This window comes from Parasteatoda tepidariorum, chromosome 2 (genome assembly GCF_982258835.1).
Source record: "Parasteatoda tepidariorum strain Cologne lab strain chromosome 2, Ptep-v5.0, whole genome shotgun sequence".
Lineage (NCBI taxonomy): Eukaryota > Metazoa > Arthropoda > Arachnida > Araneae > Theridiidae > Parasteatoda > Parasteatoda tepidariorum.
This window is the reverse complement of record NC_141756.1, coordinates 8,981,863-8,999,705: the sequence shown is the minus strand read 5'-3', so window position 1 is coordinate 8,999,705 and position 17,843 is coordinate 8,981,863. Positions and strand designations below refer to the sequence as shown.

Here is a 17,843-nt window from a genome sequence, read left to right as displayed (position 1 = left end):
AAACTGTGGCACTAAAGTATCGGAAAAAGGGAAATGTTATTTTCGGATTTAAAATTTAGTTACGAAATTTATATAAACTCACTTAAAAGAACATTCAAGACATTATTAATATTAAAAAAGAACGCAGGATACATTTCTGTTTGTTGCATTAAATAAAGTTGAATTACATCGTACAGGAGCACAAAATATGCATTTAACAAATACAGATGATCATTATTAGTAAGTAGGAAGTATGTAATCGTGTTCGATGCATTATTGTTCGTACTTAATACTTATTATACGTTCTACATATACCTTAAAGCCTCAGTATACTTTACAGCCTGTGTAAAATTATAATTTCTAATTGGCCCTCCTTCGTGGAATGCCCCTGTATATTTTTTATCCAGCATTTGTATCACGAATATTTATTCATAAATACGACGTAAGTGTCAAACATAATAAAATATTAATGAAAATTTTTAAAGAAACCCACAGCGACTTCTAAATAAGGATTCGAAAGACAGTGAAAGAATATTAGAATTATACCAATCTTTTATTAATTGTAAATCATGTTGTTTCAAATCGTTAACATATTATTGTTTCATAAGTATCAAAACCAGATCTAGCTATATTCTAGTTGCAAGCGAGCAACGCCTATATCACATCCAAGACCGTGTGAAACGTATGAAAGATCCACTTTAACATTAACATAAAACATGTTTTTGTAGTTTTATTAAAGGGCTGCACTGTCCTCTAGCAGTATTGAAAGGAAGCAGTTGACACTGTAGATTTGAATATTGAATATAATCTTCACTCTACAGTTTAATGTCGTGTTATTTTAGTGCCATTGACACGTTTTTGTTTATTTTAATACGACTTTATTCTTATAGCATGAACGAATGGAATATTTTTCTGTGATTTATAGTTTTAAGGTTATGTTTTTAGCAACCTTCATTCAGATACATTTTTTAAATAAAGAAAGGATTAATGTTAGCGCTTTGAATCTTTTTTCTATTGAGCATCTGCATAGAAACATAAAATTCACAAAACATTTACAAATCTTTTATCTCAGATTTTACTTCAATTATTTATAAATGGTGTTTCCGTCATATTTTTAGTTTTATTCCTGTATATTTAATCCTATTATAAATTCTGCTGTAAACAGAGAAATGAAAAAACAAATTGAATTAATAACATTGGGGAACAAAATTTTGTCTGTTTTCTGCTGCATGATATTTTTTAAGAGATCTTGGATACTTTTGTATCGCTGATTTCAAATCTATCATTGGTTGCTCTCTTCAAGCTACAGATTTTTTTTAAACTTTCATTTTCAAACTATTTTTTGATCGAAATGTACAAGATTAGAAACGTTATATATGAGCTGGGGGGGGATCACGTAAATGTGGCGACAGACGTCTAGCGGAGTGAATGCAAATCATCTTGATTAAAATTGCATAGGGATACATTCCCGGAAGTGTCATCATATGCCACTAGACGCGTTTTCCTATAAGGAACTGCTTCCAAGCGCGCTTCCGAACAATAATGGAATAGGGAAGTGCCCCTAACTGCGTGTGACGACATTTTCGGGCATGAATTTCCGATGAAATTTTAATCCTGGTGATGTGCCCTGACTTTGGCCCAACATTTACGCGACCCACAGTTATCCGCAGCGTTTTTAAACTTGTACATTTTGAAAAAAAAAAAGATTAAAAATGTCCCTTAAAAAAAACCCGTAGCCTTAGAAGCAAAGCTAATTTCTGATTCGAAATCCCCACACGCAAGTTTGGCAAAATCAAGTATTTGTATAAACGCAACAAAAAATTAGTTCCTTGATGTAATGTATCGAAAAGCATTTTTGTTGTAATTTTAAGCAATAACGTTCGTATTTATTATTTTATTACTTTAAAGGCATTAATGGTTCATGTCAAGCATATTAAAATGCATCATATCGAAATAAGTTTAAGAAAAAGAAAACTGATAGAAGTTGAAATATTTAAATAAATTTCTTGAATACTCGGCACCCTTAAAGAAAAAAAAAGCGAAACATTTTTTAAGATTTAAAAATAAAACAAATAAATAAGTGATTTAAACAAAAAAAAAATCCCGTATTCAATTAAAAACAAATTAAAAGACTACGATACATTGTCGAATGTCGAACTAGCAACTTAGCTAATTACCGCAGCGAGGAGCTGAACCTATTTTACCACGCATTAAAGAACATATGTCTCTTTCAGCAGCAGCGTTAGAATAAACACTCAATATATATTTTTCTGAGATCATCTAATTGTGTGTGTTTATGCTCTCAACACCCACGGGACTTCTGTACAGTTTCCTTCATTTCTCAGATATGAAGCACGTTACAGTTTTATCATTTTCTAGAATAACGAAAAAAAAAAAACGCCTTCTTCTGGGAATTAATTGAGGTTTGTTTGAGGTTCCAAAAAGTCTTTGGAAATTTAAATAAAAGTCTTATTTTTTTTCCAAGTGAATCAAGTTTGCGAACCAAAAATATTTTCTCGTTAGATTCTTCGTCAAAGTTTCAAAAGAGTGAAGCTTAATTTCTTATAATGATTTTTCTTCACAAATAATTATTTTCAAAAGAAAAATAAAATATTCAAATACGCTCAAAAATGTTAGATTTTTGGAATAAATAATTTTTTTCTAGAATAGATTATCGAAATCTTACACAATACTGGATGCTTCGGCTTATCGTATCAAAAGAAATGACTCATTAATTTTAATTGTTTCCCATAAATGTCTTTGGAATAGGCTCGTAAAATATTGAGGTTTAGTACTTTTTATTTTCGAAACATAATTTCTTTAATTCCCTTTTTTTACAAGTACTTAATTGCCTCAGCGTAACTGCAGTATCAAAAGCTCATTAAAAAGTTTCGTAAATTTAAAAATTCCCATCCAGTTAATTGCGTGCTTTAAATTGTTCGTTCGTAATATTCAGAAGGAAAGATAGATTATTATCGGAAACAAAAGGCAAGAACAAGTTCCATCTCGCCAAAAAGTTAGATTCGATCGATTATTTCTTTTCTGACTCGTAATAATCATCAACATGAGAAGCTTTTCTGGCAGAATAGTAATTAATTTGGGAAATGAAATCGGTACTTAGTGCCAGCGATAACTTTTACTTATTTGTTTTCTGACTTTCGCTTCATTTTCCCAATCGTCGATTTGATTGCGATGTTTGGGAAGAAAATAAATTAGAGGAAATTTTGTTCCGAAAAGAAGTCTGCTCTTCAAATGATAATAAATTCCCTGTGATACATTGCTATTGGAAAATTCGGCTGCTTGCAACAAAACTTGAAAGGAAGGAAATGAGTGCGATATGTTGTGAACGAAGCATGTTTTTGTAATTTAGTTTATTCTCCTAAGAGCTCAGGCTGAACTTTTCGAACTGACTTTCGTTAAATTCGTATTAATTGTTTCCGTGGAGACTGAAACAGGTTGCTTTTCAAAAAATATAAGAATATCATCTTGTTCGTTATTAATGTTACAAATTTTATTTATTAACAAAGGGTTTTGTTCTATTGTATTATTTACTTACAATTTTTAGACATTTTAAATTCGTATTGTTTCCTCAGAATAGCATTATTTTGACTTCAGAATTTCCGTCACGTGATCTGACGAAATGCTATTTTTATAGCAATTTTAAGGACTTGTTTTATACAAGTAAATCTATTACTTATTACAGAAAACTCATACACGAAGAAAATTTTTTTAATAAATACTTACAAAATATTAAAATTAATAAAACAGAAAAAGTAAAGTAATATTTTTTTTTATTAATTGAGTGCTATGTTCTGTTATTCATTAACAAATTCTAGACGTTTCACTATTTACAGTGTAGTTATTAAACACGATTATTTTAACTAACCTTAAAACTACCATCCCGTGATTGAAGTGAAACATACTTTATGTAATAATATTAAGCATTTTACTTTTTAGCCTATGACTTGTTTTTAGAAATATATTACAAAAAAAATTTTTTTTTTAATTAAGCTTTTGCAAAGCATTGAATAACTAAGAAGAAAGCATCAAATAATTAGCATTTTTTTTTTATTAACTAGAGGCTAAGCCCCCTGTTTGCTGCCACCCACCGACTCTGACGGTTACTTCACAATAATTGTTGTTTCTTAGCATAAAGTTTTTTCTACGACAGTTGAAATTAATTCACTTCAAATACATATATACATATATATTTGGTGAGTTCATAACCGTAATTTAATATTTTCGCCTACCAAACAGGCTGATTTAGTAAATACACTTTATTTAGTTACAAATTGTGCATGAAGCTGATCATTAAGTTCTAAATCATTTAACGAATTTCCGTAACGGTAGTTAAAAAAAATTACCGCTACGACATATTAATGTAATTTATGCTAAAAAATAATTATCGTGAAACGGTTAATGAATTTAGACACCGATTCAAATCAGTTTATCTTAAAATTGGGTACTTGCACTTCAAGAAGAAGATCACGTATACTACGTCACGTATACATGTGACCTATGACGTCAGCGCCAACTGATCGTCTATAAGCAAAATGGCATGCTGAGGTTGAGCTAAGTTTCTCCAAATGAGTTAAAATGTTAATAACCGTGAAGTTAATTGGGTATAATATGAAAAAAACACAACTACTTCGATTTAGTAGGAACAACATATGACGCAATGCTAAACGAATGGAATTTAGTTGTTGTTTATTTAGTTATTGTTATTAGTAGTTGTTGTTTTTTGTTTTAGTTATTGTTGTTTATTTAGTTGTATTTAGTTTCAATAACTTTTCTTTATAATGCAATAAAATCTGGCGAGCAGCTATTTAAACGATCGAACACTTCGTTTGTTTATTTGTGGCTTGAAGTTAGGCTCGCAGAAAATGCCGTTCATGGGTTAAATTTAGTAGGAACAACACAACCTGTGACGTAGGCTATATTATACCCAATTATATACAGCACTATATCGCACATCAAATTTATTAAAACATAATTCTTCCTCGTCTACGTCTTACTTAACTTGGATTTATTATTACTTTATGTATTTTATTGTTACCATGATATATTTTTATATTGTGCAGATTAAGATGAAAGATTTTTCGTATATAATAAGATAAGAAATAAGATTTTTCATGTATAGTTAGATGAAGGGTTTTGTACAGTTATTTAAATATTTTTAAGCTGATATTGTAACCACCAAATATAATTCTTTTAACTTTTAACAGTTTCTTCACGTGTTTTTTATAATAGTTTAAAACATTCGATCCATAGCCTATTCCTACTACATGATATCAAAAAAATTTAGAACGAAGAATCAACTTTACGAAACATAAATGTAAATAACACAGAAAAAATAAAATAATGACTATACCCACAAGATTTCAATAAGGATTTATTTATTATCAGGTATGCGATGATTTAATCAGTGGGATTGGCGTCATAATCATGTCTGTAAGTGGTTTTCGTGTGCCAAACATTAGGTCGAGTAAGAAGCCCATTCTCCATTCTTGTGGAAGATTTTTTCCTAAATAAATAAAATAAATCTATTATAGATTTGATGATAAAGACGTAATTTGCATTTTTGAATTCAATCAGACGATTTTTTTTAAATACTGAATATTATGAAAGGCACGCAAGGATAGTCAATTCAACTCTTAGATATTTGTTGTTGAAGATTTAAATATATCGAAATACCAAGTAAACATTATATTACTACGCAAAGAGCTCATAAAACAAGGATTTTCCAATAACATAGTATAGTAATATTAACAAATCCTTTTTTTAGGTAAATACTCGTAATATTTTCTCCTGAATTATTTTGTTACACCATCAAATAATTAAGACACACAAATAAGACTTGATTAAGCTAACCTATAAAAGTTAATTGCACAAGCTACTGAAGGGAAAAAAGTAAATATGGAACATGTTGCGAAAGCACCACCGCGTGAAGTACGTGTATTTTTTTTTAATCCTTATAAAAAATGAAGCATTTATATGTCCTCTTCAAACAATATAGGAATCACAAATTATGTTATAAATCAATAAAACTTATGTGAGGAAAAAAAAACATAACAAAAGCGTTTGTTATGTTTGTTGTAGCGTTAAAAATCTAAAATGTACTGACCAAAGGTTTGATTTGCAGTAGTAGGATCTCTGATTTACATTACTTTACCTAAAGAAACGTAATCGATAGTTTTTCTTGGTTTCAACATAGATAGAACTAAGGTGAAAAAACTCCAGTGCTCCAGTTCCTCCTTGAAATTTTAACCATGCTTTTTTGAATATGTGAATATGTAAAATTATGAAACCAATTAAAAAATAAACGTTAAACATTTTCAAAACGTGAATAATAGCTGCTCATGAAAAGCTCTAAAACGGGGGTTTCCAACTTACATGAAGCCGGGGGCCACAATTGAAAACATCAGTCAAATGGTGGGCCGCAACTTTGTCAAAATTTTATGTAGGACTCTTTTATGTTTGAAGGAACATTAAATATTATTGTCAGATTTTTATCAAGTTGTTCAAAACAAAAGTATTGAATTACAAATAATAATAAGTATTTTCGAGAATAAATATTTTCTTGGATGCAAAACCTGAGAAATAAATTTGTTTGCACCGTTGGTATGTTAAATTTCACAGAAACAAAAAAATAAGTTTTTTTTTTTTTTTTTTTTTGAACGAAAGAAAAGTATTTTAAACCCATATGGATTTTTTACGAAAATTGTCCGCAAAAACATGACAACTAATATATTTTAGTTCGCGTGCCACAAAAAAAGGTTTCGTGGGGCTGCCAGTTGGCAACCATTGTTCTAAAATTAAACGAATGCATATAAACTTACGTATTGCTATGATCTGTAACTTCCTTAACAAATGCACGTTGCACAACCCCTCCAGGAATACAGCTGGCATTTTTATTCACACCATGTTTCCCTCTTGGCTTGTGAATTTCTCTCGGCCACTTATAGTCAGTTTCATAAACGCTTCTTTTTTGGAATTTTCCTTTCTTTCCGACAGGATGTCTCCAATCAGAGGCCATAACAGCTTTTTCCTGATGTGGGAAAGGTTTTTCAATAAAACTGTCACAATAGGAAGATATTTTGTGAAACCACAGTCGCGGTTTCTGAGGTGGGGATTGGAGGGGTCCGCCCACGGTCAGGTTATGACTGGGGCGAATAGGGTCCGGTCTTGAGAAGTATTCCGGCCACTGATACTTATCGGACGTCTCTGTTGCAACTATTAAATGAAAATATTTCTGATTTGTATGACAGTATATTAATTAAAAAGAATTAATTAAAAAAATATTAATTTCATAAAATTTTTTTAGGCTCACTGTTAGAATTTATAAATTACGGAAAACTCTTATGAATGGTAAAATGACGTGTAAATTTAAACACAAATCACAATAATGAAGCGTCCTAGAATATTAAACCTGTTCACACATCAACCTCGTAAGCATAACGTAAGCGGAGGGATACACCGGAAGTTTTCTAAATTTCTTCCGGTTTTAAGAAGCTTGTTATTGTTTACATTCAGTCAACCATCCATAACAGAAAGTATTTTTTAATTACTGCGGTACAGATACGGCTATTGAAACAGCGCAAAACGTATCACCAACTTAAGAAAATATTCATATTATACAGGATGTAACATTAAATCAATGGGGAGAACTCTATGTAGAATAAAACTTGCCAAAAAAAAATTAACGTCTTTTTGTATACAATATGGGGAGAAAGTACAAAGGGCGACCTTCTAGAAGGCATCTGCTTTGTGAAAATAGAAAATACAATAAAGACAAATGAATATTATTATTGAGAACGTTATCTAAAATGCTCAAAACAGTTATTATCTGCAATACAGGCGATGATGGAGTGAATCATGAGAACGTAAGAAGATTCGAGGTGTTCCAACTAGCTTCTGCAGCTGGACGGGTGACAATGCTTTCAAGAAATGCTATGGGCATCTCGTAAGCGAATCTTTTTAGATGTCTTCAGAGAAAAAGTTTTGTTAAGACAAATGAGGAGATGTGAGAGGTCAAGACACTGTTTTACCGTCGCCAGTCTATCTGCTTGGAAAGTCATTATCTAAATAGTTTCATCCAACGGACACCTTCTTGTGACTCACCCTTTGCTTTTCGCCCCTTTATTGTATGGTGAATGTTGTTTGTTTTGGCAGATTCTATCATTATTTATGATTGTGACCATCATTTTAAAACTGCATTTAGAAACTATTAGCTATGCTCAGTGCATTTAGAAACTGACAGCAGCAAAACTAGTATTAGTACTCACGAAAACTTCTGTCTTGCTAGATAGTTTCCATATTCTATATAGTGGCAGTATTTGCCATGTGCAGTTATACTTATTTGACTGAAATTATCAAAATCATTATAAAAAGGATACTTAGTTCCAATCACATGAAGGCAATGTTAAAATTATTATACTCACCGAAGGCTGTAATACATGCATGTTGTACATTAAAGTACACTCATTAAAAGATCGCCCAAGTTCAAGAAAACTGGGAAGTGCACTGCAGGCCTTGCTCCTCTAAGGACTGTCGCGCCACTGAATTTAGTTTTATCATATAAAGATCCCCTCACTTACTTGCCAAGAAAGGTGCCAATTTGCTACAACAACCAAATACGGCAACTTCCTTTTGGAAAATCAAACTGTTCCTTAAAAATTTATGTAAAGCCAACTCATTGCAAGACCTTCAGACTAGCACTAAAATAGCACAAAAACAATTATTGAACCGAAAAAGGGTTCTACTAAACGTGAGTTACTGCCGCGTTAGAAAAAATATATAATGGTTTCGTATGTGCCTAACAGTTATGCTATTAACCCAGCATTTTGATTTAAATTTATCAGGCGAAGAACATAACATAAACTACAAGTGATACTTCACTATATTAGTATTTCACTTACTGTACGCCAACCATGTGCGAAAATCTACCAAGCCTGTATCGATGTTTGTGCTGGCACATTTGTTTTATGTCAATAAAGATATTTTTCATTGCCCTAGTATTTCTTTTTTTTTTCTCCCATACTTTTAATTTCAAACCCCTTTTTGCAGTACAAAAAAAAAAATACTTATGTGTATTTTATCGTTCCTTACGATCCTTCCAGCCTAGATAATAAATCTGATAGAAGAATCATGCGATATTTATCAGCGGCACATCGAACTTGTACACCCCACACTAAAAAAGAGTGAGGGGATCTTTTTTTATTTCTAATGGCAAGGCAAAAGGTACAAATAGAAAGATGAAATAAATAACAAATACAAATGTACGTAGGATAACAAAGAAAGAAGACCGAAGTCATTGCCTTAAAAGTTCTCTTGCTTCCCAATATCTTGAGGACTCAGTGTGTCCATGAAGGGCCCCACATAGAAGCAGGTGGTCCCTGCCCAATTTCTCTCCAGATTTACAAAGTGGACAAAAAGGCGTGGTGGAAAGGCCTATGCGGTATAAGTGAGCAGAAAGACAATCGTGGCCTGTATATAAGCGGAAGGCCGCAACTGCATTACGTCTTGGTTAGTCAGAAATTAAAGAAGAGCTTACATTTCTCCAACTTTTCAAAGCTCTCGTTTGTAACAGCGTGACAAGTAAATGTTACTTCACATATGTCAGTAAAATTATCTTTTATAATTCCTTATCATGCTGTTTTTAGACATCAAGTCTCAAAAAATGTTTGAAGGTCGCAAAAATGCAGTTTTAAAAATTATTTTTATGAAAGCACTGGCAATTTTAGAAATATTAATAAAACAGTGCAAAACTCGCACTGTAAAAATATTCTGTTGAAAATAATAATTCTGCAATTTTCCTTCAGAAAATATCTGTTCTTTAAAACTGCAGAAATTTACTGTTAAGCCACATAGTAAACTGTTAAAAGAGAAGAGACATTTTTTTTCTGTTAACAAGTGAAATCTGTATCCATTGATAGATATTTTTCTGTTTTGACTATGAAAAACTTTGGGTTCAAAAAGGCAACAAATAATTTGATACATTGAAAAAGAAAACGAATAGCTTGTATAGTGGTCAAGTATCTCCCCCAATGAAATTTCCAGAGGAATCGACTTCTATTTATAAAAAATATTGGACAAAACTCAATTTAAGGGTACAAGAAATCAATCACTACCACGAAACCTATTCCTGTCCATGCGTATGTACTTTTAGAGTAAGTTTTGTGGTACAATAGTCTTAAACCTACCTGGCAACAAGGGAGTGTAGCTTTCAGGCGGGATTAACTCGTTTTCCATATTTTTTTGAGTAAGCTGATCAATTAAGTTACATATTTAAACCATTACTATCTTTCTTTAACTACATTTGTTTATAAATTTTTATTTTGAAGAACTCTTTAAAACTTCGGAAAATAACGTTTTAAAATTTGCTTCTAGCTTCATTGTTAAGCAAAACTAATAAATTATGGCTATTTATATTTGATGGCTATTCTGCCGTGCAATAGGGCACTCCAAGAAAAAGACAACCAATACCTACGCATGTGACCTGTAACGTCAGCACCAACTAATCTTTATCAGCAATATGGAGTGTTAAAGTTGAGCTAAGCTTCTCTACACAATGTTAATTAACGTCAGAGCCGTATGGCACATCGAATTTGCTGAAATATAATTCTTTCAACTCTACTTCTTTTATTTAACTTAGATTTATTATTTGTTTATTTATTTTATTGTAATATATTGTATATATTTTTGTTTTGTGTACCTGGCAACTTCGGTGCATAATAAGTTTGTTTACGTCCCACATGGCTTCGTGCCTGTCTTTGTGTTAGTTATAGTGTAAATATATAGTGTAAATATATAGGGGTAGAATTGAAATCGGGTAGACTATATTTGAGGGTGCCCCTTGTTTCTCGCCAAGTTGTGATTGCGGTTGTCGCCAAACTGGGCGATATTGAAACCCAATCGTGATTCTGATTGGTTTAGATTTTAGCGTTATTTTAAAATGTTCAACGCTATATGTAATTTCAGAGGTCCGTTAGTTCTACGTTAGAAACCGGCTGGCAAGGTTACTTTTACTTCTGTTCAATAAGATCGAAGGTATGTGGGCAGTCCTAAAAAGGGATTTTAGAAAAAAATGTCACAGCCAGTCCGGTACCACAAACGCCTTTTTCGATTCGTATTTCGCCGAATTTATGTGGCGATGGAGATACACCGATTCTATTCATAATAAATTTAGACAGTATCTAACTGCTATTAGAGAATTCCGTGCATCTAAATCTGAGGATATTCAAGCTTAATGAAGAAGTGAGTTGTTTTTTTCCTTTTCTTTCTGTGCTTATTTCGTTAATTTTTGTTTCGATTCAAAATGCATTTTTTTTTTGGGTTTATTAATTTTGCTTACATTGGGTTCATTGCAATTTTATACAGTTTTGGTCGATGTATTGTTGAAATTTTCCAATGTTTTATTGAAATATCATTATGTTTTGGCCGTTATTCCTGTTACCACGGTGCTCCACGCAAACAGGAATGGCGCCAAACATAAGTCGCCAATTTCGCCAAGGGGCACCCTCAAGTATATTTTTACCTTGAAATCTTTGTGGAATATAGGCTGTGTTACCTAAGAGAATTGGACAGGTTTGGCATACTCGAAATAGAATGGAAAGACCAGTCGTTAACGTAAATAAATGCCACGTTTCAACAACCAATCAGGTTCGAGATACCTACACTACGTCACTTGCATTTATCCTATTGTAGGCAACGTTGATTATTTTATTTTTGAAAGTTTTGGTTTTAGGATATAAGGCTACAGTTTATCAAGATACTACACTTGTACAAAACATTTTTCTGCTATCCTGGTTCTCGGCACGAAATGTTGAAATCACTAATTTGTGTTGAAGTCGAACATGATTTCAGTTTTGAGAAAATGTTGAAAAAGATAAGTATTAAAATTGTGAACTTTTCATTAAACTACTTTGCCTTTGTGTCCAGTATTGATTGATCATTTTAGTTTTCAGAATTTTGATTGGAGGATATAGCTCTGCAATGTATGCGAAGCTACGCTTAATTTTGCAAATAGTTTTTGCTAGAACATAACCAGTTTGGGTGGTGCCAGTATCTCTTACCGGAATTCTTTTGGAATTATAAAGTTGTTTGATGATATTTACATTTATTCATAATATCTGTGAAACAGATTATTACATTGATTTATATTTGCTACTTTTTTTTCGCTTGTCGAAACTTGTTTAGTTCAAATAATATCTGACTTCTTAAAATTTAATATCTCAGGAACTATTCAACTGATTATGCTCAAATTTTGCATTTTTCCATGTAAAATTATATTCTTTAAAATGATGCAAAAAACTGTATACCTTATAATTCAAATTTTTTTCTACCATTATTAACTAAAATAATAAAAAATAACAAATATTTACTAAAGGTTATTTTTGCATGAACAAACGAATTTTATAATTGTTTCAAAATTGTTCAAAACATTTTTCAATTAGCTTGAAAAGTTTTCGAGATATAACGAATTATTCAAAAAGTAAAATTAACATTGAGGGGTTCAAACGTTGGAGTGTTCTCCTGACCAAACTATTGGGACCCTGTTTCCCAGATAGTAGATATCCCATATTTTGGGGATCAGAAATCCGAATCCGTCGAAAAAAATGTACGTTTATTCAGAGAAAGTACGTTTTTGTATCTGATTTTGAAATTTAAAATATCGTCTGCACTCATTAATTAGCATATTTAAGGTTACCCTTCTGAGCCATTAAGATTGAGTCCTAGAGCGTGAAGATACGATCATTAGAATCAAAAGTTAGTGAGGGCTGTCCGTTTTTTTTGCACACTGTACTAGATAATTTTAACATTGAATCACTGATCATGTCTCGTTTTTATTCGTTGTACTTGGTGCATCGGTATTTTGTTGTGTATTTAGTATTCTCAATTTTATGCCTGTAGAATGCTTTTTTGATAACTTTTTTAGACTTTAAGATCACATAATTTGAAGAATAAAGAGATATTTTTTTTCCTTTTTAGACGCTGTTCTGAATCAGATAAAACTACTGTTTCGAAAATAGTAAACTTCAGTATTCTGTGGACATTTTCTTGAAAAGCTTCTATAAAGAAAACGTTTCTTTTTTTCATTATTTTTTCTTTCTTTCCCTTTTCTCAAAGAAACTTAAGTTTATTGTACCCCGTCTTGTAATAGAACGTATGCCAACTGATTTTGATATCACATTTACTTTACGACGATGCCATTTCTTAAAAGTTAATATCTCTGTAAATAATCGAAAGAAATGTCTTCTCATAGAAAACCTTAAAAAAAAGTCTTAAAATTATACAGTATTTTCTATAAGTGTACTTTCTTCAAAGTATAACTTTTGTTCCAATAATATTGGAAGAAAGCTAGTGGAATTGATTAGTTTTCAAAAAAAAAAAATCTTTATATATTTGAGATCTAAATTACTGCTACAGTTAGGGGAAGGGGGCCACGGCAGGTTCAATAAATGCCACTTCTTTTGATGGTTCGATCTCCGACCAAAAATAAAACTAAAAAAATTCGACAAAAATGGCGCTATCACGAAGAAATATATCAGGACTTCCAGCAAATACGCGACAAAGATTCTTGTGCGGTTACGGCTGGGACTTAAAAGCTAAAAAGAAAATAATAATAAAAAAAGGAAAGATCAAATGGGAATGAAATAAAAATTTCGAAAAAAGCCATAAAAAAGTTCGAAAAACGTCATCTAGGCTTAATGACATTGATGGTATCGAAGCTCAGAGAATAGAAAAGGAAAAAAAAAAAATCGCCATTTTCATTATCTCTTTCAAAATGGCGCCTTCCATAACGAAGAGTCATTACATTTGGTTTGAGAGCTTAAAAGATGACTGTTTAGATTCCGATTTTATACGGATCGGGGAGTTATTTTTTATGTTTTTTTTAAAAAATATACGGCATTAATGTAGACCTCCTGCACTTCCCGTTCCCATTTATATCATTTATTATTGAATCAGAATTTATTCCGATGCTTTTGGCGAAAATCGATAAACTCGACAAAGGATTTGTGAAATTGTAGAGTTTTGGCTTCCCAGTATATTTGATTAAAATTCGTGTTTTAAATGCAGCAGTTTTTTAAGCGTTTAAATGAGATTTATGATATTTTTTCATTTTTTTCATTATTCCTGACTGAAATGGAATGTTTAATCTCTGTAAAAAAAGCAGTTTAGAGTAATGTACGGTTAAAAAGAACTATTAAAAATGTTTCTTTAAGTCGATCCTATTCACTTCATTTGCCAAACTGTTTTGAGAAAATGAGAATAAAATATTGCAAACTAACTTTAAGTTCTTCCTTCTTTGTTATTTTAAAAAGAGTATCAAAAATTTCTCAATGAACAATCGAATATGCCAAAACAGCAATTAGTTCTCAGAAAGTAATTACTTATTTACCTATATGTGTTACAACAGAACACCAAAGAATAGATCTAGGCCATATAAAGTCACTGCTTATTCATGTATATGTATTACGTACAATCGAATATTTAAAATATGTATGTAAATTTGCAAAAAACTAATCCTAAAAATTGGAATTAGCTCTTTAAAAAAAACTGTTATCCCCCTATATGTATTACGTAGCAATAGAATATTTTAAATCTGTATGTAAATTTGTAAAAAACTAATACTAGAAACTGGAATTAGTTCTTTAAAAAAACTGTTATCCCCCTATATGTATTACGTAGAAATAGAATATTTTAAATATGTATGTAAATTTGTAAAAAACTAATACTAGAAATTGGAATTAGTTCTTTAAAAAAAACTGTTATTCACCTATATGTACTACATACAATCGAATATTTAAAATATGCATGTAAATTTGTAAAAAACTAATCCTAAAAATAGGAATTAGTTCTTTCAAAAAAACTGTTATTTTCCTATATGTATTTAATACAATCGAATATTTAAAATATGTATGTAAATTTGTAAAAAATTAAGAATGCACTTTCAGGTGCTGATTGCAATTTCCACAAATCTATTTTAAGTCATGTTTTAAACTAATAAAACTATTAAGTCAGATTAATACATTTATTTAATTATAAAAATATCGTAAATTAGCTTTAAATCCTTCATTCTTTTTTATTTTATAATTAAATTTACAGATTTTCCAATAAATACATCAAATGTGGTATTACATTTTATAAAGTTATTACTTATTCACCCGTACGTTTTACATCAGAGTATTTAGAAGACATAAATGTAAATCCATTTAAAACAACAGTAGTAGGCTGTAATTTCTTCAAAAATATTTTAAGTTATGCTTTAAATTCGCATAATTATAAAGTTAGATTAAAACACATATTTAATGATAAAATGATTTATTCAGCGATGTAATTTGAGACGAAATAACGACTTTTACATGAAAATTTTTTTTATTTCGATAATCACAATAATCGAAGAGAACCGTAGAAGAAGCACTTTCCGTAGAAGAATAGAGTTTCGACGAATAAAAGAAACATACGGCGAACACAAAAGATTCCGAGTTTTTGGGGCGCGTATGAGAGACAATACTGAATCTTAATTAACCTCTGTTATAATCCGCACACTAATTAATATCTTCGAAATACGCGACGAAATAATTAACGAGTAGTTTCTTCGTTAGAGCCATTGAAATTATAGATTAGTTCTAGGCCCTTTAATTAAGTGACGTAGAAGAAGAAGAAGAATTTATCATTTTGCGGCTGTCACTTGCACGAAATAAAACTCGGAAGCAATCAAGAAATAATTTTAATTTATGCAGCTGAAGACGACGTTGAACACAGATAAATGAAGTATAAATTTCCATCGATTCATTGTCTGGTTTGTAAGAAGAAAAAAGAAAGATATTCCATCGAAGGAAATGGAGTCTGTAAGTCGTATTTATTTCTTAAGTAGTATGTTTGAAGTTTTAATTAAACGGGAAATTGAAGTAATTCAGTTTTGGGTTATTTTTATTTTATTTTAAGCTTTCATGTAATTTTTTTATATTTTGTACAGGGCGTCTTAAAATGCAGCATGGTTTGATTTTTACATTCTTTCTTGCAATGAAATGTTGCCTACGGAAAACAATTAGCAGTACAGCTGACAGTTCAGGGTTATTAAAAACGAGAACACCACACGAAAGGACCTGGCTTTTTCAAACTTGTGCAAGACATGCAAATTTTTAAGAGTAGGATAGAGGAGCAAAATGTTAAAATTTTTTATAACTATATTTTACATAATTAAACCATATTTACTATAATTTTCAGTTCATTAAATATTTATATAATAATATTAAATGTAAAGGTATATCTAAAGCTAAAAAACAGCACAATTTCTTACGGGAGAATAAATATTGATGGATTTCATTTCAAATACTCATCTGTAATACTCATTTTTAACTTTACTGAGCTAAAAATAACATTTTGAAAGTAAACCAATACATTTGGAAATTAGCATTTAATTTGATTTATGTGGTAAATATTTTGAAATTTCATTTTTATTTGACAAGAAAAACTGAAAGTGATCCTTAAATGTATTTTAAGACTCAGTTCTGATACTTCTAGCAGTTACTGCCGATAGAAGCTTCCTAACTAGTTCCTTTTTTAAAAACTAATGTTTTTTATAAATTTTATTTTTATTTTTTAACGGAAGTGATATGATATTAGAAACATTCTGTCTTTGGTAAGATAAGCAGCGTTTATTTTTTGTCCAGCATTAAGTAGATCAATCGTCAAAGATAAAAAAGAAGAAGTGCCAAATTTAAACTTGACTTTAATAAAATTTAAACAATAAACAATAATATAACAAAATGGTAAATGTTCGAAATATTAGGTATAGTTAAGTGCCACTGCCCGGGATGCATTTGCCCGGTATGCCCTACACTAATGTTTTATTAAGGTTCAGTGCCACTGCTCGGTATACATTTTGCCCGGTATGCCTTACATCAATGTTTTCATGAGGTCAAGTGCCATTGTCCAATATGCATTTAACCGGTATTCCGAACACTGATGTTTCTCCTAATCTATCCTCAGCAGAGATATTAAAATATCGAATAAATATAATAATATCAACGAATAAATCAATATAAAATCGGATACAATAAATATTTCGGACATTCACCAAAGTAACTATGTAATTGTTGACATTCACTGGTGAAAGTCGACATTCTCTTGATTTCGGTTATTCAAGGTTGTGGCGTAACTACCACTATAAATATTAAATATCATATCGCTAGTATATAAGACATGTTAACTCGATTCTATCTTGAGGTACCTTTTGATAGATGAAGGTTGACATGGTCAATAATTATAAATCCCCACACTGGTGACCTGCGGATGTGACTTGCTAACATGATGGATGATCCACAATAAACAGTTGATTTGCTTAATATAAACTGCTCAAAGAAGAGAAGAAAAAAAAGAAAGAAAGAAAAAAAAGAAAGAAAGAAAAAAAAAGGATCCGGTGAAGTAAATAAAGTCTCCCGGTTATAAGCAATATAAAAAAAAAATAAATGAGCGAAATGCTATAAACAAAATAATGAAGGAAAAATAATAATCATTAGCGAAATGCTATAAAAAAAATGAAGAAAAAATACAATGAGCAAAAATGTTATAAATAAATAAACAGCATAAATCAACTAGTGGTATTCGTTCATCGAATTCTATCACAGATAAAATTCTGGAAGGGAAGTAATGTGGCGTAACTACCACTATAAATATTAAATATCATATCGCTAGTAAATAAGACATGTTAACTCGATTCTATCATGAGGTATCTTTTGATAGATGAAGGTTGACATAGTCTATAATCCAAAAAACTCCACAAGGTAACATATGTACATTTCATCGATTTGAATTCAGATTGATTCATGTTCGTTATACTCCGACCTGGCTCAGAA

At 30.9% G+C, this 17,843-nt stretch overlaps 1 protein-coding gene across 1 annotated transcript; it reads right to left on the bottom strand.

Moving 5' to 3' along the window:
* Positions 1-5,359: 5,359 nt before the first annotated feature.
* LOC107439081 (uncharacterized) lies at positions 5,360-10,353 on the bottom strand. Its single transcript, XM_016051556.4, has 3 exons — positions 10,182-10,353; positions 6,819-7,212; positions 5,360-5,503 (listed from the first exon to the last, which is right to left on the bottom strand). Exons 1-3 carry the CDS (start codon positions 10,228-10,230, stop codon positions 5,398-5,400), a joined length of 549 nt encoding a protein of 182 aa, XP_015907042.3. The 5' UTR covers positions 10,231-10,353; the 3' UTR covers positions 5,360-5,397.
* Between the last annotated feature and the right edge of the window lie 7,490 nt (positions 10,354-17,843).

Bases quoted from the DNA above. Each gene is read 5' to 3' on its own strand.
- LOC107439081 (XM_016051556.4), bottom strand. From the start codon at position 10,230: ATGGAAAACGAGTTAATCCCGCCTGAAAGCTACACTCCCTTGTTGCCA. The intron at 7,213-10,181 runs GTAGGTTTAAGA...TTCATTTAATAG, and splicing joins CTACACTCCCTTGTTGCCAG to TTGCAACAGAGACGTCCGAT. The intron at 5,504-6,818 runs GTAAGTTTATAT...TTATTTATTTAG, and splicing joins GTTACAGATCATAGCAATAC to GAAAAAATCTTCCACAAGAA.